General features: G+C 51.8%; 1 protein-coding gene across 6 annotated transcripts in view; it reads right to left on the bottom strand.

Annotated features, from left to right (window-relative positions):
- IKBKG (inhibitor of nuclear factor kappa B kinase regulatory subunit gamma) overlaps nt 1-21,758 on the bottom strand; it is a 228,727-nt gene that overhangs the window by 39,663 nt on the left and 167,306 nt on the right. For all 6 annotated transcript variants that reach the window (XM_085629872.1, XM_085629874.1, XM_085629877.1 and 3 more), the window contains 2 exons: nt 9,868-10,010; nt 9,436-9,500 (listed from right to left, as the gene is read on the bottom strand). In XM_085629872.1, coding sequence (XP_085485998.1) covers nt 9,436-9,500; nt 9,868-10,010 — 208 coding nt within the window. The remainder of the gene's footprint in view (nt 1-9,435; nt 9,501-9,867; nt 10,011-21,758) is intronic.

Here is a 21,758-nt window from a genome sequence, read left to right as displayed (position 1 = left end):
GCTTCCCGTCATTCCTACTTCATATGTGGCCAGACCGCATATATACGTTTACCTCTAGATTGGGATGGTACCTGTTACATAGCATTCCTTCTGCCACCTGTTTTCCTAGCCCCTCCTGATTATCACAGAAATACCCATTTAGTACACAATAGACAGCAGAGAGATCTCCCGATTGTCGATTACACTGAAACGGCATGGGAGCAATACACAGATTTCAATAAAGGTTTCTTTCCCTATATAGGTACAGTCACTAATAGTAAGCTGATACGTAGATTAACTAGAACCCTTGAAGCAGTAGTGAACGAGACTACCTCCGCCTTAGGCAATTTAACAGAAGAGCAGTCTGCTATGCGGATTGTTGTGCTTCAAAATCGTCTTGTCCTTGACGTCATCCTGGCCGATAGGGGCGGAGCTTGTAGGGTCATCGGATCAAGTTGCTGTGTTTTCATACCAGAAAACTCGCCGTCAGTATATAAAGCTATAACTCGCCTTCATAAGATTATAAGCCAGATACACCAGAGTCCAGGCACCTGGACTTGGTCCGGTTGGTTCTGGAGCGTGTTGTCAGCCTGGGGATGGAGGATCCTATCCTTCCTAGGTATTGGCTTTCTCATACTATTCAGTTGCTGCTTATGTCTACAATGTGGGCCAGCGATTTGTGGTCTGTGTGCCACATCGTGTATCCCGCATCCAAGTTTTGGCTCAAGATCCCGGAAGAAGAAAGAAGAACAAATGATGCTATATGAACAGATCGATGGATTGATGAAGATCGATATCTCCTGAGGGTCCGTAGGGGACAAGGAGGGAATGAGGAAATATGAATTTTGTGATCAGTTATGTCCCCTATCGTAGACCCCAACGGCTCCATGTGCATGCTACAAGTACATGTATGTTCCCTCCAGTTCCAGTTATGAAGACGCAAATACATGTGCGTCCACCGTCAACATGTCCTCTTTCAGATCCGCCATGAATGGGTCAGATATTCCATTCCTAAGTATGAAAGGCCACCGACTTTATGTGGTTCACTTTCCACATTTTACAGATTCAGGCGAGTAGGCCCTGAATTCTGCCATCAAGCCTTTTCCTGCCTTCTGCCTCTGAAAGCTCCAGTCCGAGCCCGCATCTGTACCCATGAACTTTGTCCTACTCCCTGCGCGGCTAACGGTGCCTGATCCGGCCGTTGCCTGCCAAAAACTGTATTTCACCTTCAAGATTATCTGCTCCGCTCCTCATCCGATGCATTCCTGTCTAGTAGTTTAGGTAAACATTCTTCCAGCTACCGAGCAAAGGGCCAGGCCCCACTGTCCTCATGCAAGTAATTCATAGCCCCTGTTACTATGGAAGATTCCTGTCCCCTCGCATCTCATGTAGACACTTAGACGCTTGTACACGCACTAACAGTCAGTATAGAATAGATTCTGTCCGAGAGACCTTTCCTTTTGGATAATACAGTTCTTTAAACATAAGATATTAGATATGATTTGGGATTAGGTTGACATGACCCCTCAGACTTCTGTCTCCACATGTAGAGCTAAATGTCAAGTCCCCTTCACCATCTAGTTGCACGTCAATCACACGTCATGCGGCTGCGCGCGCATCTCTGCCAAGTATTTCTGCTGACATTGCAGGATTCTCTCATGGATCCACCCACTTGTGACATCATGTTTAATGACGTTTTTAGTTACGCCTATGTTTACGCCTTTTTTCATTACGTATGTGTATCATTATCTGTACTATCAGTTGTTACGCCTCTTGCATCTGTCTTAATGTAATACTTTTCATATAAATATCATTACTTGCCAATAATGTATTGCCTTCCCTTCCTGAACCTTCGTGGTGATGGAATTTGAAGCCTACAGTTCGAACTGTAATTCCTTTGTAGAGGAATAAAACCTTTCAGAACCTCTAATACCACGGATTCTGCCTCTTATTTATACTGAGTTATTCTTACTAGACTTTACCGCATAAAAAATAGTACCGGTAATGAAATATTTACCACAGGCTCCATGCCCCGCACTCGGATCCGGCGTTTAAAGCGGATAGAGCCATATTGGGCACGAGAGGTATGTTGTCTCCCTTGTACGATGGGAGGCTCGGCCCAGACCTCATTGGCCCTCTGCGGCAAACAGTGGCCGTGTGGCACGCGGCCCAGGCCCGGTTGGGGTGGAGAGGAGTCTTGACCCAGCTCACGCCCTTGTGGGATGCGAAACGGCTCGGGAGACTTAGGCATAGCAGGGGCTTTGATAAATGGGATGACATTGGGATCTCCACAGCGGGCGACATGTGGCACAAGGGTGCAGTGATCACCTTTGCGCGCCTACAGCAACAATATGAGCTGGCGCCTTCGGAATGGTTCCGATCCACACAAATTAAGCACGCGCTGCTCGCCGCTTTGGTGCCTGGAGCCACAGTTCCGGAAGCGTCGCCACTGGAGGATAGGCTGCTCACAGATTATATGCCCCAGCGGGCAACATCATTCACGTACCGGAAGCTGATAAATAATCTCCCGGACCCTATGGGCACCCTGCGGGAGAGGTGGTCCAGTGATGTCGGGGAATTTGATGACCCAGAATGGAGGGAGGCGTTGGCGTCCCCCCGGGAGGCAGGGATACCCTCCAGGCTTCGGTTGGTACAGCTCCGGATTCTGCACAGGTCCTACTACACCAGGTACACACTCTACAAAATAGGAAGAGCACCCCACCCATTCTGCCTGCGCGGCTGCGGGGAGGAAGGCACCTTCTATCACACCATCTGGGAGTGCCCTAAAATCCAAGAATACTGGAGGCGAGTGATGCGAACGCTGTCCCAGGCGGGGGGTGTGTCGCTTGTACCAGAGCCCAGGCGCTGCCTGCTAAATGTATGGGAGCCTAACGACCTTGGCCGGCAGGCTCAGTGTTGGGCTACAGTGGGAATCGTGCTAGCTAAGCGGAACATAGCGCAGAAGTGGGGGGTGGGAGAGGTGCCGCTGCTGTCTGTATGGGGGCGTGACATGGATAGGGCTATGATAGCCGAGCGCTCAGTGTACATAGGGAGGGGGTGTCCCCAAAAATGGTCTAAAATATGGGGGGCATGGAACACATATCGGGGAGATATATGCGAGCCACCGCCAACGCTTGATGATGAAACCCTTGATGCGGACTGAGGTGCAGACCTCTATGGTGTACATAGGGGGTGTGACTGCTGGGGATGGGCGCATGTATGGGGGGATTGCTGGGAGGTGGGGGGCTGAGCCGCTTCAGATTTTGTTATATGCTGGAAAACGACTAAATGATCGACAATTGCTGTATTGTACTGTGTTGAAAGAAAATAATAAAAATTGTTTAAAAAAAAAAAAAAAAGGTGAAATTAAAAATCTTAAAATCTTTGGCTAAGGCCTGGGCATCGATTAGGAAGAACCTGGGGCTCTCTTACTATTCCAACTATGCACCAATCTGGGACTCCCCAGGCCTACCGGCCTGGCTGAAAGACCGATTGGCCACACCTTTGAGGGATGCAGGCATTGTAAGGTGGGGGGAACTTCTGTTAGAAGGCGACATTATATCTTGGGACGATTTGCTGGGTAAGGTTGGATCAGGATTGGCAAGATTTAAGTATATACAACTTGGAAGCTGGGTCAGGGCTCTTGGTGAAAAAGGGGCTCCTTTGGGGGCTATTAGCAACTTGGAACAACTACTGGCAGAGCGGCAAAGGGGGGGTAAAGAGGTTGCCTTGTGGTACTGGAGTTTGCTCGAAGATATTGATGGCGATTTCACCCTCCCTGGTGATCTTTGGGGAAAAGATCTGGACTATCATTGCAAAGAGGACTGGATTAAATCTTTTTCCATACTATACAAAATTGTGAAACCTGCATGGTTTAGACGGAACCATCTTTTCACAGTACATCGGGCCTACCTCTCCCCGTTAAGGCTTTCAAAGTACCAGCAAAATAAAAAGTGTAATAAATGCAATCTTCCCAATGCATCGGATATTCATATGTTTAAAGATTGCCCCTCTATCGCCCGGTTTTGGGATGAAGTAATAACATCGCTGAATTCCATTCTGAATGCCAACCTGACTCTTACCTTGCCATTAATAGTTTTTGGTTTGGACTCTAATATTACGGGCCAGGCCAGACTCTTTTTATTCTATGCAATCCTTCTGGCTAGAAGACAGATTTGTAAGGTCTGGGTCGACACATCTGCGCCTCAGCATGCTGGCTGGTTGATGTCCCTGATCGAGACATCAAAGATGGACTTAGCCAGGACAGGCAACAAAGGCAATCGAGCATTCTGGGACATTTTGATTCATCGTAGATAGGGCGCCGGGGTTTTTTTTTTTTTCCCCCCGGGTCTAATGATTATGCCTAAATAAACTCCAAGGATCTTGGGTCTTCAATCTCCGGTTTTTACTCCATTTAGATCCTATAGCTGGTATTAAAATCCAGTCGGGATGTGTCTCCTCTTCTGGCTTACCATCATCCACCAATATGCCATCGTGCTTAGGTTCGGTTGAGGAATTAATCATGTCTTCTACCGGTGGGCACGCTAGGTGGTCGGTGTACACAGAGAATGAGGGATATGGCAAATGAGGACAAAAAAAAAGATAGCAATAATCGCATTAATTTAAATAACAACAGTAAGTGCGAATCTGTTTCCGCCCATGCTGACGAGGTCACAATACCAGTGGGGCCTCTGAAGAGGTCTGTCTGCGTCAGAACAGACAGCATTGATGGAGCTCGAACAATGAAAATGGAGAAGATACAATGAAAATAACCCAACCTCGAGCATGACAGTAAAACACCCCCAGTTCCTTTCGCTGGCCACGCACTCTTGTGGTCCCTCTTTGGGTGCAGCCGATATTCCTTCTATGCCAGTGACGTGTAGTACTGCCTGACATCGACTCGGCCCCTCCGATCCGACTCTTCACAACGGTGACTAACTCTGATGACAAACAGCCCAGGAGCGCCCTGCGACCCGGCTGGTGTACTGCACGCAGGAGGCAGCTGTAGTTGAGGCGCTAGGGCTGATGGAAATCAGTGCCTCCGGAGCCCCGGGCCTTTGTGTCGCTGAGGGTGATGGCCCATAGCACCGCTGACCGTTGCTCTAGGTGATGGTAGGCAGTATTGTGTGTGCGCGCACACATTCTGTGACATGTGACCCACACATCAACTCTGTACGTGAGGTAGCTGGCCAGCACACAACACAGCAGCCTACTGCGCTTCACGTGGTAAGAAACAGAGAAGTGCGTGGCACGTGTGTGTTGCCATACACAACAGGATGTATGTCTGTGCCGTGATACACAGCACAGAAGCCCCGTGCGCCCGCAGATTTATCAGCAGACAGCTCCTGATGACAAACAGCTCCATCGGTGCCGACCACGCTGTGCATAGTAAGAGGTGGCATTAAAGAATGAGGTTAATGGGGAGAGTGTGGCGTTATGGCCAGAGCTTCCGAGCCTTCCACGTCCGAAGCGCTGACTCAACGCATTCATTCTATATACATCGGCTAGTTAAATGCGGGCAGCTGCATTCATTTTATATACATCGGCGAGTTAAATGCGGGCAGCCGACATCTGAAGTGTAGTATTTTCAGCAGGATACTACAAGCAGGTCACTCCCCTTAGCTCAAATGTTGGCAGCTTACACAAACTTGAAGGCTAGTGTTTAGAGATATACAGGGTCTGTGCAAGGCAGCAGCAATTCACACTACAAACAGCAAACAGATAACAAGCGCGGCCCCAGCGAGCCTCGCATATCGGAAGGGGCCGCGAGACGCGCTCTGTGGTGGGGGAGGGGGAGGAGCATTGAGGCGCAAAAGTGAAAGCAGGCTGGCTGGCGAGTGGTGTGCGATGTGCGCGCGCCATGACGAGAGAGGAAAACCATATGGCGCCTCTGCTCGTCATTGTGCGCGTAACCGCACGCCCGTCGCCAGTGGGCTGAAGCGCTTCACAAAAGCGGATTGAATGGCGGCACGATGCACGTGATTGTGCGCGTGCTCGCCATGCAATCCGCTTTTGGGAGCACTTTTGGGAGCCCCTTACTAAAGTCTCGCTGAGCGATCGCTTACGCGATAGCCAGCGAGACCTAAAAATTACAATAATTCTAATCGGAACTGGTTATAAGTAGCATCAACGCCAGTTAGTTATGGCCTGTCCTTCATTGATCATTTACGTTGTTACTCTTGATAATGTTCAAACAAGTCAGAGAAGTATCATCTGTTGGCTGGACGGGATAATGGTGGCATAAGGTACAGGCCCACTTGGGTATGAATCTCGACGTTTCGACCCGACTTAGTGCGTGGAAGGTAATTACATCCTCAGCTTGGTCTTCCTTAGGAAAGAGGAAGAGTGGGAGGCAACCAACTATGGGTGCCTGTAGGTTGATGGCCCGGATCACAGCTCCCAGGGTTGGGTAGTCCGTATCATGGTTGCGGTTTAGTAGTAATTATTCCACATAGAGGGTATCCAGAGACCCAGTCATAGTCAGTGAAAGTACCGGTTAAGAAGAGGGATAAACTCCATCCAAGGGAAACCAATCACCCCCCCAAAAATCATCTTGAAAAACGTGTTTAGAGCTGCCCGGGGAGTCAGTACTTCGCTTGTCAGGATATCCTTGTGGATGGGGAAGTACGGGGTGTATTACCTTTACCTCTTCCTTTGCCACGGTTTCCCCGAAATCCACCTCGAAAATACCCTCTGGTAGAAGGAGATGGACTATTGCCTGTATATGAGGCAGAGGACCCGTCAGCAGGCATGGTCTTTGAGCCTCCCCTGTAAAAGGAGCGGCGAAAGGAACCATGGCTGGAAGGTATCTGCAGCGCTCCCGTTGATTTGGCTGCCTCAGTATCTTTCTTCATTTTTTCTAATCAAGTGTCCACTGCAGGGCCAAATAAATATTCCTTGTTAAAAGGTAAATTTAAAATGGAAGCTTGGACCTCCGGTCTAAACCCTGATGCCCTTAGCCGTGCGTGGTGTTAATCGCGGGTGAAGCAGTGTCTGCTGCGTCTAGAGCACACCTGATGGAAGTGTTGGAAGAAGCTTCCCTTCCTGGAGGAGGTCATGAGCTTCAGCTTTATGCTCATCAGGCAGGTGTTGGATCAGCTGCTCCAGCTCATCATAATGAGCTCGGTCATACCTTGCTAAGAGTGCTTGTGCATCAGCTATGCGCCAATGATTGGCTGCTTGCGCTAATACTCTTTTGCCCGAGGCATCTATTAATTTAGATTCTTTATCAGGAGGCGGGCGTCTTCTGTTTGAGAATTAGCTTGTTTATGAGCATTTGATACCACTAAAGAGTCCAACGGGACCTGAGCCCCGATGTAAATCGGGTCTGTAGGTGCAGCTTTATATTTTTTGTCCACTCTAGGTGTGAGGACCCTAGCTCGCAGTGGATCTTTGGACACCTCATCTGCGTGTTTTAACAAACCCCTGAGCCTAGGGAGTGCAAGTGTAGTCCTTTGCGATGCACTTAGTGTCTCAGATAAAAAATCTTCCTCAAGAGGCTCCTTATGGAGCTGGACTCTTGGTACTGTGCGGCTCTAGTAAGCAGTTCAATGAACCCCACGTTGTCATCTGGAGGAGAAGGTTTAGATGGGTATAGGTCTGGTTCGTTATTATTGGGATCAGTGCTCTAGTCGACCCATGGGTCTGGAGCATTGTGTTGTGGCACATCCCCATGTGTGCCCCCATCTTGATCTCCATTCCCATCATCTTGATAATCTGGAGATTGTGGCTGAGGGGAATTTGTGGGTGTTATGAGCAAATTAGGATCAATAGGTGAAGAAGGTGGTGAAGAAGTGTTAGTAGCTATACTCTTTCTGTTTAAAGGGATTTGATAAGAGTCCTCCAATCCTGGTTTTCTTTTTGCTGGCAACTTTGCATAAAGGTGTCCTGTCTTAGGGTTAATAACAAGCTTCTTTTGTTTGGGGTCTGTGTTGGCAGGCAGAACATCCAAACAAGGCTCCTTAGATGCTGTAGAAGCAGTTTTGTCTCTTGGGGTCAGAATTTTCGGTGTGGAAGATTTTGGTGCTGATGATTTCAGAGCCCAGGATTTTGGTGTCGAGGATTTAGGTGCCAAAGTGCGTTTCGGTGCCAAAGTGTTTAAGGGATCACTTGGTTTGTCTTTCGGTGCCTAAGTTTGGGTTTGGTACCCAAAGGAGGTCGACTCGGTCCGAACCGGAATGCTGCGATACGTGTTTTGGTGTCGGGCCCAAAGGCAGGGCGTTCAAAACTTTACCTCGGTGCCGACCTTGGCCTGAAGGCAGAGGAGGGACCGGAGCTTTTTAGAGGGTACCTTTTGGGGCAAAGGAGTATCTATACTCACGGTACGCTGACAAGGCGAGATGTCTTCCTCGATGTCGGAGTCTTCCTCAGACACGTAGATGTGTTCCTCCTCTGCCTCGGTTCCCTGTGCTTTGAAGATCTCTTTGTCAACATCTTCTCTGTAGAGATCCAGAGCGGAGTCTCTGTGTTACTGATACATTTCATGACATCGAGCCCGAATGTCACAGAGCGTCTGGCAAGCTTCGTAGTTTTCTTCCTCGTGTTCGGGTGCTAAACACAAATTGCACGCGTCGTGTAGATCGGGGCTGGGGTACTTGGAGCGGCCCCCGGGGCAGAATTGGAATGGAGTCCGTTCCATCTACTGCAAACTCGGTCGACGCTGCTAGGACCAAGGGCCTTGCACGAGACTTTCCGATCGAAGTTGTAGAAATGGATATAATACGCAAAGATATATACACAATCCAGAAACAATACCGTAGAGGGTAACCCGAAACAGTGTCGAACCGGAGCGCAGCAATCCAGCTCCGAACCTGATGGCGGAAAAAAACAATCTAACAATGGAGTTGATGCCCATGCGTACTATCACCGGAAGGAGGAGTCCCCTACCTTGTGACTGGAAAAGACATCTTCGAACAAAAACAAAGTGCAAACATCCGGACCCAACACTACATGGCAGACTTATGCAAAGCATGTGATCTACGGCTCACAAGCCTCGAACAGCTGCTTTAAAAAAATATATTTCTCCTTTCCTTCAATGTTTGCTGTCATCTACGATTTTTTTCTGGTGTTTTTGCTCCCCTCTGAGCATGGTCACCATCTTTTTCATCAGTCTCCAACCTTGAACTGTGCCTACAAAACCAACCGTGGACGAAAGAATCAAAAGATAGTGACCACTAAATAGGTAACTGTAGGCAACATATGAGGTCTTAGGGGGATGACACTGACCACATATTGGTCGACGGTGAGAGTGGGGTAGAAGTAAAAAAAATAGGGACTATTCCAGCCCGAACCACTAAATGGCGCAAAAATGCTTAGCATGCAAATCCAGAAAAGTTTCATGCTGCAAAATCTGATGCAACATTACAGGACATCAGTTTTGAAAAGAAACGAAGACAAACAGCAATTCTATTCCCTGCACATGAAGCAGTATTTACGTTTTAGATAGGTAGAACTTACCCAGCTGAGCTCCACCACCGCGGAAATTATCAGAATGTCTGTTTCTCATCTCTTCGATCCGACCCCTACAAAACCGACACGAGACTTAAACAACAACCAATCATTTCGGGACCAAAGTCTTAAATATATTTGCATGAGGTCCTGTTTGGTTTCAGTCTTGTGGTAACTCCCATCTCCTGACACCAGTTTACTTAAAGTCAGAACATACCCAGCAAAACTAAGTCTGCCTCGGATCAAGATGCTGCTCTGGCTGCTCCCCCAGACTTCCAGCCAACCTCTCTACCATGACACCCTCTCTTTCCCTGAGCTCCGGCAGTCCCCCTTTCTGTTGGCGACAGAGCAGAGCTCCTGCTCTTCCTCTACAAAAAGGCTCTGAAAGGTTTCCATCCCACACATGCGCCGCTCCACCCTCCTTTAGCGCCCAGACCTCACCTTGCTGCTGCATCAGTGTCCTTCCTCAGCTTCTCGAAGGCCCTCTGCACTTGCTCAAGCTGCTCTTGCAGACGGTCACGCTGCTCGTGCAGCTTCTCGCGAGCCTCCCGCTCAGCCTGGAAGTCCATCTTGTAGATGTCAGCCTGCGAGAGAGAGAGAGGCAGTGAGTAAACTGTTTAAGCACTGGAGGTGCAAAGACCATACTACACCTTTACCACTTGAGGTCCAAACCTTAGCTTGGATTATGGCTCACACCTAATTAAATTGAAGACCAAAGCTTAAGTGCCTACGTAGGGATAAGTGGAAAAACAGACTTGCATTGTACACAAATCACCCAGCCTTCTGGACGTTGCAAGGGCCATGGCAGGGAGTGACTATCTTTCAGGAGAAGGCTCGAGTTTGCAGCCTGAGAGACCCTAAAGGTGAACTTGGAGTAGGTAAAGCCTCGGGCTGCTAGGAAGTGAGGAGGGTCAAAGAGCTGGTTTCAGTGAAAGGGGAATGGGAGCAGCTCGGCACCAGGCAGTGAGGAACAGTTTACGACAATCTGGAATAGCAGCTCCATTTGTAGCAAGCAATAGCTCTATCCCTCGTAGGGGTGTTAAGTGGGAGGGGATATAAACGCCTTTGGAGTTCTCAAATAAGGTAATTTTCACAATGTGGAGTCAAGTGGTAAATTTTATAGCACTTTTTCATAATCAAATGCGGATAAGCCACATGATTTATCAGGAGTTACTAGTGCACACTAATGAAATAGGCCAAAACTGGAGGCTTTCCTCAGAAAACTCTAAGGTCTCTATAAACATGAGAAAGGCAGATTAATGCCTGTGCGCCGATCTGATACAAGGCATCCAAAGAGAATACATGAATCCAACGGCAGAAGAAATGACAATGTGCCAAAACATCAGACTGTATATTGCTGTCCTTGAACCTGTATCTGCTCAATTTTGGTATCATAAAATAAAAAATAAGAAAACGAATTCCAGGGCTGCTCACTTGTCCGGGCGGGCCGGGTGCCAGCGGTCGGGGATGCCAGGGGCCAGCGGTCGGGGAGGGCCAGGTGGCAACGGTTGGGGCAGACCAGGTGCCAATGGTCATGGTATTCATGTGCTATGGCTGCTCATGTGCTTGCATCGACTCTGAATATCTGGGCAATAAAATGTAAAAAAAAACCACAAAAAAAAAACCCTGGCCCACAAAATTTAAATAAAAACTGATTCCAGAGGTGATCAGATGTCATGGCTGTAGGAAGCTGGCTCTCTATATACTATACCAAAGTGAGGTATAGTGTGCACTATGGAACCCAAAAGGTAGGCAGAGGTAAAAGTAGATAGCACCTCCCTCTCTGTTTGTGGTAGCGTGGTCGAGCAGTAAGGCAGTATCAGAGGACAGTGTTAAGCATTTGTTGTACACAGTCAGCAAATGAATTCACACACTCAGAGACTGAACTTCAGACCAATTGGTTTTGCATAAAAATATTCTTTTAGTTATTTTATTTCCTAGAACCAAGCCAGCCTGGCACAGGTAAGTGATAAGTACTTTGCATTCAATATACAGTTTGTAACAGTTTGGATTGCAATTGTAAATGTACTTTGATTTGATGACAGTAGTGTTACTGATAATGCAATGTTTTTCAGAATAAAGTACATATACTTTGAATGGGATTTTCAGTAAGATTACAGGTAAGTTACTTTTGAGATTACTTTTCGTACACAGAGTAGTATACCTGGATACTACTCTGGGACATTTCCTGTAAACAGATAAGTAAAATCGTTTTTGTTCATCGGTACAATTTTAAAGAATTTCTTTAGGCTTTCAAACTCCACACTTAGAAACTTTTCCAAGAAAACCAGCCAATGTTACCCTATGGAGGAAGATAGCGCTATCGGTTTTAATGTAAGTATTTGGTAGTGGGAGACGAGGTTCTGGGGGTAGACTCAGGGGTCCCCCAGGGTCAGTGATGCACTCTTGTTACACCCTCAGCAGCACTAGGGCGGCCGGGTGCAGAGTGCTGAGGCTCAATGTTATCCAAAGGGGGATAGGGAGCCTCCGGGCTGCTGACGAGCAGGCCACTGGGTTGTGGGAGCAAAGCTCCTGGATTTAAGCTCAGGGCAAATGGGGGTTTAGGCCAGCACAACAGATGCGCCCTCAGCGGCACTAGGGCGGCCGGGTGCAGAGTGCTGTTTTGGCGTCGGAAGCCCTGTAGCTTTCAATGGGGAATCTCCAGTTTGCAAAAGCACTGCAGGCTTGGGGACGAAGGTCTTCTGGGTGCGACCACCACTTCGAGAGGTAAGTTGGGAAGTTAAGAGTTGGTTAGGCACCATTGGTTGGCCACCCAAGGCCGAACGGCGTTTGTTGCAGGGGTGCCTTTTGTGGTCGGATCGTCTTACCAGCTCCTGGTCGCGGTTGGGGTTACCTTCTGGATTTAGCCTGCAGGTGTCGGCTGGAGGCAGGTCAGGGGTCACCGGATCTCGGGTCAGGATGGCCGGGGGATCCTCCGCTTGGTGTTTGCCCGCTCGGGCCGTGGTTGGCGGGTGCAGAGTGGTGCAGATTTGCGATTTCCGGCCGGGGCCAGAGATTGCAGATGAACAAATCCGGTGTTCACAGGAGACAAAGTGTTTGGGGTTGAAGGCAGGCAGGTCCTCCGATGTTTTCGAGGTGGCTGGCTGCAGTACACACCGGGATTTCGCAGGAGCAGGTTCAAGGTGGAGACAGGTCGGTAGGGCTGGGGCCAAGTCAGTGGGCGTCTTCCTCTTGTTTGCTTCTGCACAGCTGTTCGGTCCTTCTTCTTCTTGTAGTTTCTTCTTGTCTGAGGAAGCAAGGTTCAGGAGTGCCCCTAAATACAAGATTTAGGGACGTTACAGGTAGGTAAAAGGTAGGGACCAATGGGTCCCTTCCCTGGGGTGGGTAAACCCCCTATTCTGCCCCTCTCCAGTGGGAGGGGGGCATGAGCCTGTCCCTGGTTGGTTGGTTCCCCCCCATCCTCAAGATGGCGGGGACTCGAGGTTGTGCTTCACCTTGCCTCCCCCACCTGAGGGGTGGAGTTGGCAGAGGTGGAAACACAATAAACGGTCCCTGGGTTTCAGAATATAGGGAGAGGAGGGCAGGGAAAATCAAGGAACAATAACGAGAAACCTCTCCCTATGAATCAGTTAACCTGTTGAGTGCTCATGACGAGCTGAGCTCGTCATGAGTCACAGTGGAGCTGTGCTCATGACGAGCTGAGCTCATCATAACAGTCGCGGCCCACCCACGAGCGATTAATTCCCGAATTAATCAGTGGGCGGGGTTGTGACGAGCTGAGCTCGTCATGAGCACAGCTCCACTGTGAGTCATGACGAGCTGAGCTCGTCACAAGCACAGGGCCGCCACGGCTTCCCCCCCCACCTCCCCGCACCGCGGGGGAATTACCCCCGCAGGGAAGGGGTTAATACATTAGTGGTATATCCTAAATTAGAAACAACATCATTGTCCCACAAGCCAATGTTTTTTTTCAGGTTTTATTTCATCAAAAAAGCTCTTTTTGTATAATGTTATATATAAATTAATTTGTATAAAATTCTTTACTGTACACAATACAAGTAGAAGAGCCCCACAATAACATGACACCACACAGCACACAGACACCAAACATACCATACATAACTCAAATGAAAAAGACAATACACACAACCAACTATATACAAAAAAAGTTACAAAACATGCAATTCATAAATCATTTCAAAACTCTTTTGCCAACAGTTCCTTCGTCAGGTTGCAGAAGATACAATTCACTGGGTGGTCAGATACCATCCTTAAGTCAATATTGGCTTGTGGGACAATTATGCTGTTTCTAATACAGGCTGTTACACTAATGTATTCATTTATTCATAGGGAGAGGTTTGTCATTGTTCGTTGGCAAAGGTGGATACACCTCCCTTCCTCACTTGTTTTTCCCGCTGGTTCTCCCGCCCAAAGTGGGGGTTAGAACCAGTGGGGACCAGTTGCCGAGTACAGCAAGTGGTCTGGAAAAGCTCACAAAGGCGGCAAGCCTTTGAAGCTTCTCCTTCGTGAATCCTGCCCTTCCTGGGGGAGGAGGCTTGGAACCTCGTCCCAGAATGTGCATTGTTTCAGGCCCCAGAGAGCAGCAGGCTCTCGACCCAAGGGCCCAGAAACATGTCTGGTGGTGGCAGCTGAAAGCAGCCACTCAGCCTGGACACTAGTGGTAGGTTAGTTTTCAGGGGGCATCTCTAAGATGCCCTCTGTGTGCATTTTTCATTAAATCCCACACTGGCATCAGTGTGGGTTTAATGTGCTGAGAAGTTTGATACCAAACTTCTCAGTTTTAAGTGTAGCCATTATGGTGCTGTGGAGTTTGTAAGCACAAACTCCCAGCACCATATACTCTTAATGGCAGCACTGCACTTACAATGTCTAAGAATGGATGTAGACACTATAGGGGTACAGGGCTCATGCACTTGTACCCTCACCACTGGTATAGTGCACTCAGCTAGAGGGGTGGCTGAAGTATGCCAGGGCAGTGGGTTGTAGGCATCGCACATAGAGATGTGTGCCATGTCGACTCTTCACTTTGTTCTGCACCAAAACACGCAGCCTGCAAAGGCAGTGTGTGTGTTTAAGTGCTGCAGTCCTTGGAGGCCTTCTATGGTCACAGTGCTCTGGGTACCTGCTAGGGCCGCTCATGTGCTGCTGACATGCCAGGGCTGCTCATGTGCCAGTCAGAACTGCTCAGGTGCGGCTGGTTATGTGCCAGGGCTGCTTATGTGCCAGTCAGACCTGCTCAGGTGCTGCTGGTTATGGGCCAAGGCCGCTCATGTGATGTTCACATGCCAGGGCTGCTCCTGTGCCAGTCAGAACTGCTCAGGTGCTGCTGGTTATGTGCCAGGGCCGCTCATGTGCTGCTCACATGCCGGGGCTGCTCATGTGCCAATCAGAACTGCTCAGGTGCTCCTGGTTATGTGCCAAAGCTGCTCATGTGCCAGGGCCAGAACTGCTCAGTTGCTCCTGGTTTTGTGCCAGGACTGCTCGGGTGCTAGTCAGAACTGCTAAGGTGCTGCTAGTTATGTGCCAGGGCTGCTCATGTGCCGCGCACCTCCCATGGCTGCTCTTGTGCCACTCAGAACTGCTCAGGTGCTGCTAGTTATATGCTAGGGCAGCTAAAGTGCTCAGGTGCTGCTGATTATGTACCAGGGCTGCTTGTGTGCTGCTCACATGCCATAGCTGTGCCTGTTCCAGTCAGAACTGCTCAGGTACTGCTGGTTATGTGCCAGGGCCACACGTGCTGCTCACATGCCAGGCCATAGCTGTTCATGTGTGTTAGACCTGTCAGCCCTAGGGTGGTCTTTCCCTGTGTTTTTGCCCTTGCCTCATTTTTTCCACCCTCTTTTTCGTTGACCTTAGGTCTCCGAGCGCCTTCCCATTGCTAATCAATGCTAAGGTGCAGGTGCTCTCTTCTCCCAACATGGCTGCCACAGACCCCTGCTACTGCGGAGTGGTCTTTTTAGTAGCACCCTAGTTGCCAGGAGCTGGCTGGGACCCTAAACATTGTTGCCATACCAGCCCGCCTTTTTCTCCCCTAGTTAGACTAGGGAAGCTCCTGGAACCTTCTAGAATAAGGGCGGGGTCTGCTTTTGCCGCCTTAGAGAGTGGTCACCTGACCTGGGCATACATAAGGCAAGGAGGGAAACTTTTTAGTCAGTTGGGGCGACGCGGACCTGGGGGAACCTACGCAGGAGACTTCGGCGGTAGGGCCTAGTCAGGGACCTATACCACTGGGAGTGACAGGGCTTAAGTGCTGCCTTCCAAGCTGTGTGAGGAACACTGGACTAGCCCACTGAACTGGCCCGGCGGGAGGCGAACCCAGGGACGACCTACAAAGGCTGAATAACCTATCTACAGCCACCAACTCAAACTAACCCCCCCCCCCCCCCTCCCCCTCAGGAAACTAACTCCTAAGGGCGCAGAAACCAGCAAGCGTCGAAGAAGACCTTATCAATTCGCACAGAACTGCTGGGGGATCAACCAGGTATTAGCGCTGTGTCACCCCTGCGCTCCCTGACTCCACCTGGGACCCCCTTCACTGAACTGCCACGGTCGTGTGGCCTGCCCCCCTCCAGCCTGCACTGCCCTGAGCTGCTGCGCTCCCCCCGCTGGGCACCAGTGAAATTGCCCCCTAACTGAGGCCTGGGCCTTGAAGCCCCCCACCCTTGCCGGTCATCCATGTGAACCGCCTCAAGCTCTACAATGACAGGGCTGACATCACCATGCTGATGGTGACTGATGAGGAACAGGAAGCAGAGAGTGAACCTCTCCCTGACCTCCTCTCGTACAGCTCAGTAGATGGTGTGATCTTTTCAGACACCCTCTCTGCCCAACAGCAAACTGACTGCAAGCAAGTCTTGCAACAGTATGCTAGCCTCTTTTCCCTGACCCCTGGTCTGACAAACTGGTGTACCCATGATGTGGACACTGGTGACAGTGCACCTGTCAATAACAAAATCTATCGACAGTCAGACCAAGTCAAGGAAAGCATCAAAGCTGAGGTCAGCAAGATGCTGGAGTTAGGGGTCATTGAACCCTCTGAGAGCCCCTGGGCAAGCCCAGTTGTTCTGGTGCCCAAACCTCATCGACAAGGTGAAAAGAGAGAGATGAGGTTCTTTGTGGACTACAGAGGGCTCAACTCTGTCACCAAGACAGATGCTCACCCTATCCCAAGAGCAGATGAGCTGATAGATAAATTCCTCAGTACCTTTGACTTAACTGCAGGGTACTAGCAGATTGGCCTGGCCCCAGGAGCAAAAGAAAAGACCGCATTCTCCACCCCTGATGGGCATTATCAGTTTACTGTAATGCCCTTTGGGCTAAAGAATGCCCCTGCTACCTTCCAGAGGTTGGTGAACCATGTCCTGGCTGGGCTGGAATCCTTTAGTGCAGCTTATCTTGATGATATTGCTCTCTTTAGCTCCACCTGGCAGGATCACCTGATCCACCTTGGGAAGGTTTTAGAGGCTCTGAAAATGCAGGTCTCACTATCATCCAAATGCCAGATAGGGCAGGGCACTGTGGTGTACTTGGGCCACCTTGTAGGTGGAGGCCAAGTACAACCCTTATAACCCAAGATCCAGGCCATCATGGACTGGATAGCTCCAACAACCCAGACCCAAGTCAGGGCATTCCTTGGCTTGACTGGGTACTACAGGAGGTTTGTGAAGGGATATGGGTCCATTGTGACCCCCCTCACAGAACTCACCTCCAAGAAGATGCCCAAGAAGGTTAACTGGACAGTTGTTGCCAAAAGACTTTTGACACCCTGAAAGAAGCAATGTGCTCAGCACCAATTCTAAAAGCTCCAGATTATGCCAAGCAGTTAATAGTGCAGACTGATGCCTCTGAGCTAGGGATAGGAGCGGTCCTATCCCAGACCAAAGATGAAGGCCAAGACCAACCTGTTACTCCCCAGAGAGCAGCGTTGGAGTGCCATTGAGAGGGAGGCCTTTGCTGTGGTTTGGTCCCTGAAGAAGTTGAGGCCATACTTGTTTGGCACTCACTTCCTGGTTCAAATTGACCACAGACCTCTCAGATGGCTAATGCAGATGAAAGGTGTTAGACGGACCGGGAGGGTCGGCCGAGGACAAGGGGAGAGGTCTCCGGGGAGAGCCGTCTCCAGCGATCGTACAGATGAGTAACTTCCCCCCCACAGATATACACCACACAAGGATAGGATTTAACGTTCTTTATAAGCGATTTCTTAAGGTACGATGGAATGGTACAAGGAGGTCTGGACTCAGGGGTCCCCTCGATTTCAGTCTCTTGGTTTGGGAAAGGGGGTAGCGGGACAGTCTGGTTACCAATCGGGTAGCTGAGATGGTGTGATGGATAGCTCACAATCCTCGAGCTCGATGTTCTAGCTTTGGACGGGCCGCGGCAGCGCCAGCAGGTCCCGGTGAAGGTGGTCGTTACATGGTCCGCGGCAGCGCCAGCAGGTCCCGATGAAGGTGGTCGTTACACGGTCCGCGGCAGCGCCAGCAGGTCCCGATGAAGGTGGTCGTTACAACGGTCCGCGGCAGCGCCAGCAGGTCCCGACGAGGATGGAGGATGCAGAAGGCCGCGGCAGCGCCAGCAGGCAGGACAATAGTTCACAAGGCAGGGCTACGGCAGCGCCGGTAGTCCGTCAAGGCTGAGTTCTTCTCGGTGTCTCTCGACTCCAGGATACAACTGCCTCCCTGCTCTGGAGCTGCCCTAGTTATAGGTCTGGCGCCCTTTGATGTCCGGACCCTCGCACTTGGAGGTCGGAAGGTCCGGGATGAGGGAGTCCAGACACCCAGCAGGGGGGTGGAGCCAGCGCCCGGGGGAGCTGGAGGGCGATCGGCACCTGGCGGGGGAGAGCCATCGACACTTCTTTCTCCCATTGACCTGCCAAGTGGTCCGTTCACCTCCTGGGTGGATGGTGGTGCCGGGATGTCGGGGCCTGGCCAGGCCCAGGGTTAGGGTCGGGCTGAGGCCACGCGGCCTCGTGGTGCAGTGTCCAAGATGGCGGCTGGTCCGGCCGGGGGAGCCGGTAGTGGTTCGGCCCCATGATACATGGATGTCCGGGGGCAGGAGTTCCGTCGGGAGACGGGGTGCGGGTTGTTCTTGTGGGTAACACCTGGAGGGCCGGGGCTTGGGCCCTGTCATGCGGGGAGGGAGCAAGCCCTTCATGTGGCCTGTCCAACATGCGTCCCCCCCAGCTGAAGGCGGGGAGACTCACCCATCCTCTTGGGGACTCTCCTCGTCGAGGCGGAAAAAGCGTGACAGGCCATCTGCGTTGGCGTGGTCTTGGCCCGGTCGATGTTCCACAGTAAAGTCCATCCCCTGCAGGGAGATGGACCAGCGCAATAGTTTGGGGTTTTCCCCCCGCATCTGCATTAGCCACTGCAGGGGTCGATGATCTGTTTGCACCCGGAAGTGGGTACCGAAGAGATAGGGCCGGAGCTTTTTGAGGGCCCACACCACTGCGAAGGCCTCCCTCTCGATTGTGCTCCAGCGCTGTTCTCGGGCCAGGAGGCGTCTGCTGATGAAGGCCACCGGCTGGTCAAGACCCTCGGGGTTCAGCTGGGAGAGAACCGCCCCGATGCCGTGGTCGGAGGCGTCCGTTTGCACAATGAATTCCCGACTGTAATCGGGGGCCTGGAGCACAGGGGCAGTGCACAGGGCGGCTTTCAGCTTCTCGAAGGCCGCTTGACAGTCGGGGGTCCAGTTAATCTTCTTCGGGTGGTTTTTGGACGTGAGACCCGTGAGGGGCCCCACAATGCTGCCATAGTCCCTCACGAACCGCTGGTAGTAGCCGGTGAGCCCCAAGAAGGCTCGGACCTCGGTCTGCGTGACTGGGGGCTGCCAGGACTGGATGGCAGCGATTTTGAGTTGCAGAGGGGCCACCAGACCGCTTCCCACCTGGTGTCCGAGGTAGGTCACGGATCCCTGACCAATTTGGCACTTGCCGGCCTTGATTGTGAGGCCGGCCCGCTGGAGGGCCTGCAGGACCTCTCGGAGGTGGTGGAGGTGGTCGGACCAGTGGCGGCTGTACACAGCGATATCGTCCAGGTAGGCGGCGCTGAACTCCTCGAGCCCCGCCAAGACCTGGTTCACTAGTCGCTGAAAAGTAGCTGGGGCATTCTTCATGCCGAAGGGCATGACTTTGAAGTGGTAGTGGCCATCGGGGGTAGAAAAGGCGGACCGTTCTTGGGCCCGGGGTGTGAGACCGATCTGCCAGTAGCCCGCTGTCAGATCGAAGATGCTGAGGTAGCGGGCAGCCCCCATGCGGTCGATCAATTCATCCGCTCGGGGGATGGGATGAGCGTCGGTCCTGGTGACAGTATTCAAGCCCCGATAGTCGACGCAGAATCGGAGTTCGGGAGTGGTGCCGGGGGCAGCAGCTTTGGGGACCAGCACGACCGGGCTGGCCCAGGGGCTGTCCGAGGGCTCGATGACCCCGAGCATCTTGGATATTTCCTCTTGGATGCAGGCCCGCACCCGATCTGGTACGCGGTAGGCCCGGTGTCTGATAGGGGGACTGTCCCCAGTGTCTACGTCGTGCAAGCACCAGGGGGTGACCCCTGGGGTGAGGGAAAACAAAGTAGCAAACTGCAGCAGGAGGTCCCGGCAGCCTTGGCGCTGCTCTGGGGTGAGGGCCTCGGAGAGCCGGACCCCGTCCACGGAGCCATCTTTCTCCTGAGTCTTCAGGAGATCAGGGAGAGGCTCGGAGTCTTCTTCCGCCCCACTGTCTGTAGCCATCAGGAGGCTGAGTTCCGAGCGCACAAAGTGGGGTTTGAGTCTGTTGGTGTGGAGGACCCGGAGGGGGTTCCGGGGAGACTCCATATCGATGAGATAGGTGACTGGGCTCTTGCGTTCGACCACTTTGAAGGGCCCCGTCCACTTGTCCTGCAAAGCACATGGTTCGGTGGGGGACATCACCCACACTTGCTGACCAGGTTCGAATTCGACGGAGGAGGCATTTTGATCGTACCATTTTTTCATGTCCTCCTGACTGGCCTCAAGATTCGCTTTTGCCATTTCCCTGAATCGCCGGGTCTGATTGCGTAGTGTCAGGAGGTACTTGAAGACGTCTGGAGGGGTCTTTAGGGGGGCCATCTCCCAACCTTCTTTGACTAGGCTGAGGGGCCCTCGCACAGGGTGCCCGTACAAGAGTTCGAAAGGGCTAAAACCGCGGGACTTCTGGGGAACTTCCCGATAGGCGAAGAGGAGGCACGGAAGTAGTACATCCCACTGGCGACGGAGGGGCTCTTCCAATCCCCCAATCATTCCCTCGAGCGTACGGTTGAATCGCTCAACTAGTCCGTTTCCTTGAGGATGATAGGGGGTCGTGAATCGGTAGGTGACCCCGCACTGTTGCCAGAGGGACTTCATATATTTCGAAATAAAGTTTGTGCCTCGGTCGCTGACGACTTCTCGGGGGAAGCCCACCCGGGAGAAGATCCCCATTAAGGCCCGGCCGACCACCGGAGCTGTTACAGTTCGCAGGGGCACAGCCTCGGGGTAGCGGGTGGCGTGGTCCACCAGTACCAGGATGAACCGATGTCCTTGTGCTGTGCGGGGGTCCAGGGGCCCCACAATGTCTATTCCCACCCTCTCGAACGGGGTGGTGACAACTGGGAAGGGTTGCAGAGGTGCTTTGAGTTTGCGGCCGCTCTTCCCGCTGGCCTGGCACGTGGGGCAGGACCGGCAGTGGTTGAGGACGTCGTTTCGCATCTTCGGCCAGAAAAAGTGGGTCACCAGGCGACTGTAGGTTTTGTCCTGGCCCAGGTGTCCAGCCAGAGGGACATCGTGGGCCAAATTTAACAGGAAGTCTCTGAAACGGAGGGGCACCACCAGCACTCGACTGGCCCCTAACTCCGCGATTCTCTGCTCACTGTATAACAGGTCGTTGTCCCAATAGACCCAATGGGCTCCGGTGGTGTCCCCTGCTCTCTGGGCGATGGCTTGCTGGCGGAGTCCCTCGAGGGAGGGACAGGTCTTCTGCTCTTGACGGAACTGTTCCTGGGTGGGCCCCCCTTCTTGACGCCACTGAGCCAGGTCGGGAAGGTCCTGGGGCTGGGCGACCCCTTCGGGGGTTTGCTCTGGGGGGTCGGTATAGTCGGTGTCCTCTACTGGAGCGATCGGGGGAGGAGGTGCAGGCCATTCTGGTTCTTCTGGTCGGGGGATGGCACGGGCGGCCATGGACCGGGTGGTTACGCACGCCCAGTCCGGGAGGCCCAGCATCCCCAGGTGCTCTCTTCTTTCGACGGCGGCCCACGGGGAACTCTCAAGATCATTCCCCAGGAGACAGTCCACGGGGGCATCATCCCGGACCGTCACCTTCAACATGCCGGAGACCCCTCCCCATTCGAAGGGGACGCAGG

The sequence above is a fragment of the Triturus cristatus genome, chromosome 10, assembly GCF_964204655.1.
Source record: "Triturus cristatus chromosome 10, aTriCri1.1, whole genome shotgun sequence".
NCBI classification, from domain to species: Eukaryota; Metazoa; Chordata; class Amphibia; order Caudata; family Salamandridae; genus Triturus; species Triturus cristatus.
This window is presented reverse-complemented; position numbering and strand designations above follow the sequence as displayed.